This window comes from Lycorma delicatula, chromosome 12 (assembly GCF_047948215.1).
Source record: "Lycorma delicatula isolate Av1 chromosome 12, ASM4794821v1, whole genome shotgun sequence".
Classification (NCBI taxonomy): domain Eukaryota; kingdom Metazoa; phylum Arthropoda; class Insecta; order Hemiptera; family Fulgoridae; genus Lycorma; species Lycorma delicatula.
The window spans coordinates 39228956-39233650 of NC_134466.1; the positions used below are offsets into that span (position 1 = coordinate 39228956).

Here is a 4695-nt window from a genome sequence, read left to right on the forward strand (position 1 = left end):
GATAACAGATTCCATTCTTCATAAGATGATTATTTGTACACATGACTAACAGCAAAGAACATGTGGTTTAGTTTTTCTCTGTAGTGACTGTATTTCCATTTTTACATTAATTCAGTCAAATATCCTTGAGATGATATTAAGTATTGCCATATCTTGAGACTACTAATAATGTGGTGCATGAAGTTTATGAAGTAATTCCTCAGAATTACTAGGTTTTTTTTAATAAAAATAAACAAAAAATAAAAAATTAATATTTTAATAAAAAATAGGTATTATTTATACAAACTTTTGGTTTTAATACAAGTAATAAAATCTGATACAATTAAATTATTTATAAATAATATATATTAAATAATAAAATCATTACATATATTTATTTTTATCTTACTAATCTTACTTTATTATTTAATTCCAGTTGGTATAATAAAAGATAAGCTATCTCCAAATTCTCCCCACTCAGCCCTATGTGTCTGATATGTGTACACCCACACAGCAATTGCAATAATCCAAATAGTTGCTCCGATACCAGAAAATGTTACATCTGAAATAAGATTAAAAAATAAAGTTAAAAATACATTTACAAATAAACATCACATAAAATTCTGGTATTATTCTCTTGAATAGGCTCCAAATATAAGTTTTTTCATAACATTTTGATTGATATGATGCAAGTAATCGCACAATACTGTCACTTTAAGTAGGCCGTCAGTAACTTCTTCACCAGATAAAAATAAGGAATTCTCCAAAATTAAAAATAGATATGAATATAGTTAACTGTGAGCAAGCTTGGATTTATAAACGTGGAATAATGCTATTTGAGGATTACAAAACAAATTTTACATTATTTCTTAGATATGCCAATTTGATGGGCACCTCATCCAAGAAAATTTATGTGAAAGTATATTTAAAAATATATTTGTATAGATCACAAAGATATAAACTGCGACATATAATAAAATGAATCTTATACCATGATATCTGAATTCCCTTCCCTTCTACTGGACTGAAATTCAACTGAATAAATGCTTTATTCTCCCAGTTCTACTGTTTACCCAGCAACAACACACAACAATTTAAACAATGATAGAGGCTATGTTTCTTTGTTGATAAAAAAATTTTATTCAATTTTGTTTTATTTATATAAATATATTAAAGATTTGTTTATTTTTTACATTTAACATAAATTACCTATAAAAAAAAAATAATAGCAAAGAATTACATTCTTATGACGTTACAGTTTTTAAAATGAATTTTTGGCTAAAGTAGATATTTAAGATTAAAATAATCTACCTTTTTATCCAAGAAAATACATGCCCAGTTTCTGACGTACCATCTACACGACTGGAAAATCACTGTACAGCCTAAAATTACTATACATTTACTAATTCATACGTATAACTTCAATCATGTTTCCCTAACAGAGGCAGTAGTCAGTTATAATATGCTTAAGCTTCCTGATTCCCATAAAATAATTAGATTATACAGAGACTTTTTCATTCCAAGACTGTAGTAAAAATTCCTGTCTTGGAATAAAACTTTTTCATTTCCTTTAAACTGTAGTGTGACACAATCATCTTTTCTTTCTTTTTCCTGGGTAGCCTCCAGTAACTACCATTTAGATAATTCTTCAGAGAATGATATGTATGAGTGTAAATGAAGTGTAGTCTTGTACATTCTCAGTTCGACCATTCCTGAGATGTGTGGTTAATTGAAACCTAACCACCAAGAACACAGATATCCACGATCTAGTATTCAAATCCGAGTAAAAATATCTGGCTTTACTAGGACTTGAACGCTGTAACTCTCGACTTCCAAATCGGCTGATTTTGGAAGACGCGTTAACCACTAGACCAACCTGGTGGGTTAGTGTGACACAATCAGTTGGAACAACTGATTGTTGTTACATATCATAACTGCAGTTGATATGTAAATGTAACAATTTCAGGATTATGAAACACTATTTACAAAAAAAGAAGGCCTAAACATGATTTCTGGAAACTCTATAACTTCAATTTTATTTATTTCTAAGATTGTGTTGGCTTTGCAAGGTTAAGGCACTATAAGATCTCAAATAAACACACAAATTACTATTGTTTTACTGTGTAACAATACACAATAACAAAAATTTATAAAACTTAAAACAATATGTGATGAGTCCTGAAAGATTGTAAACTTCTTCAGTAATCACTGAAGAATATAACTCAGAAAACAAATATTTCAGGGAGAAGCATCCTGGAAAACAGTGTTAAGTAAAAATAAAGTGCCAGTGATTGAAGTCATTGTTTGTAAACAAACTCTCATAAGTTACTGAAGCTGAATGCTATATGCAATTTCATAACATGGGGGTATTTTTAGGCATTTTATTAACTACTGGCAACAGTCACTGGTACTGAACAGTATTTAATGATACATGCTTAACAAAAGTTTATTTTATAAAGGGCCAATATTATTTATAAAGAGGATATACGAATAAAATAAATTGAAAAAATACATAATTATTCAATAAAATCTAGTGGAAGAAATTTAGATAATAATATCAACAAAGTTCTCAATTTTAATTATATCTACTTACACTTTTTAATGTCCTTTTGTTCTTCATATGGAGGTTTTCTAAAAGCTTCTTCAAAAAACCATATTGCATTCACAAGCCAAACAAATGGAAGTATGGCAAATCCAGCTGGAATAAATAATAGTGAACAAAATGAAATACCTTTTATTTAAATACATATTTCAGAATATTTGTTGGGAAAAGAAATATTTTGTTAATATTACATTTTTAAATTATTATGTTATTCCTTAGATTATTTGCCTTCAGGCAGGTTCTTAGATCTGTTTTGGGGCTTCAACTTACCCTTACAATAGTGTTTCAATGCCAAATACATATCCAACCAATAAAGTGTAAAGATTAAGTTTTCTAGTTAGTTACATGATACTTACATAAAACTTCAATAGTGAAGTAATATAAGAAAAATTATTGACTAACAAATATTAGAATTAATTGTTTTTATAATGGTTAAATGAAACATCACTATTTGAGGGGATTTAGATTTGAAACCTAAAATTATTGAATGCAATCACATCCAACCTAACCTAAAATAATTTCTTCATAAAATTATGTTTACAATCTTTGAAATAAAATCATACCATACTTTCTAAACTACTAGAAATGTATCAACATACATACATTATTTCTGAGATTCTCATTTTCAGTGATATTATAGATGGTACACTTATAGAAAAATTATTGTATAAATAGGAATAAAAGTATACAACTGTAACATACATAAACAAACATTCGTACACAAGATAACAAAGCACACACAGATAAAACAGTAGAGATATATAAAAATAAAATTACAGGCTCCAATAAACATTATTAGGCTATCAGACACACATCCAATCACAAATACAAAATCACTTAGAATTATAAACAACACAATACACTAGAACAAATAATTTAAAAAATTATAATTAATATGTTTTTAACTAATTATATACAACAATAGCAGTACTACCGAGTTTTGAAATATTTTATGAAATAAATTTTCAAGTTATTTATAAAATAATCATATTATCTTTTGTTTTTATAGAACAAGAAAACAATTAAAATGGTACCTATACTTATAAAAAATATTTAACTGTTACGATAACACTTAAAAAACGACTTAATTAAAATCAACTAATGTTAAATTTTTTTAATTTAATTCAAATTCATCCTTGATTAAACCGATGGTAGGAAGTTAGGTTGAAGTAGTTATATTCAATAATTTGTAACAACTTTCAACATATTCAACCTTTGCAACATAACATTGATAGCAATAATTTTTTTTGCAGTTATTAATATAAAATAATTCAATAAATGACATTAAGATACCCCAAAAAGGTGTAAAAACTATCATTCTGATTTGTAACTCGCAGCTCAAAGTTTGTTATAAAATATTTTCAGAAGTTACTGAGCAATATAAATTTAATTAATTTGTAAACGGCGGATTCTTATAATATAATATATTATAATTACCAAACATTTTAATATAATACGATATTATCAAAAAGAATAACGATTACTCCTGCAATGTTTGGAGGTACATAGACAATCCTGTAATGTTTGGATTAACAAACAAAATATAACCTACCTCTAAAATACCATTTACATAAATACAGTTTATGATCATTCTTCATCCTGGATAAATCCATATTTTAATATTAAATTATTTTCAACTATAATTTAAAGTGAATTATAAAAGTAAGAGAGATCATAAACGCACCTAACCAAGTAACAGCTGTTTATTAGTACTTAAATTAGAAAATAGATGGCATTACCTTACCCATATTGAAAAAAAAATAAATAGTATTTTATAACACCGGTAGATAGCATGAATGATTGGATTTGCACAAACCGACATCAAAATAAATACAAAACAAGTAAATGTTAATTTCGTATTCTTTATACAATTCAAATTTAAAAAATATGCCCTTTTTATTTAACTAATTACTTTTATTCTATTTTATATCAAAAATACAAAATATATTGATGAATATTTAAATAGCTAACCAATTAGAAAAGCTTTTTCGAAATACAGTTAGAAAAATTGTTTGCACATTTAATTTAGCTAGCATTTAAAGATTTACTCAACTATTGCATTAACGCTTTTAAAATTGTCATTTTATTGTATACGGATTTTATTTACTTTTTTG

General features: G+C 26.3%; 1 protein-coding gene across 1 annotated transcript; it reads right to left on the reverse strand.

The window, feature by feature from the left end:
- Positions 1-240: 240 nt before the first annotated feature.
- pen-2 (presenilin enhancer, gamma-secretase subunit) lies at positions 241-4284 on the reverse strand. The gene is made up of 3 exons (XM_075379662.1): positions 4134-4284; positions 2573-2677; positions 241-541 (listed from the first exon to the last, which is right to left on the reverse strand). Exons 1-3 carry the CDS (start codon positions 4192-4194, stop codon positions 402-404), a joined length of 306 nt encoding a protein of 101 aa, XP_075235777.1. The 5' UTR covers positions 4195-4284; the 3' UTR covers positions 241-401.
- Positions 4285-4695: the final 411 nt, after the last annotated feature.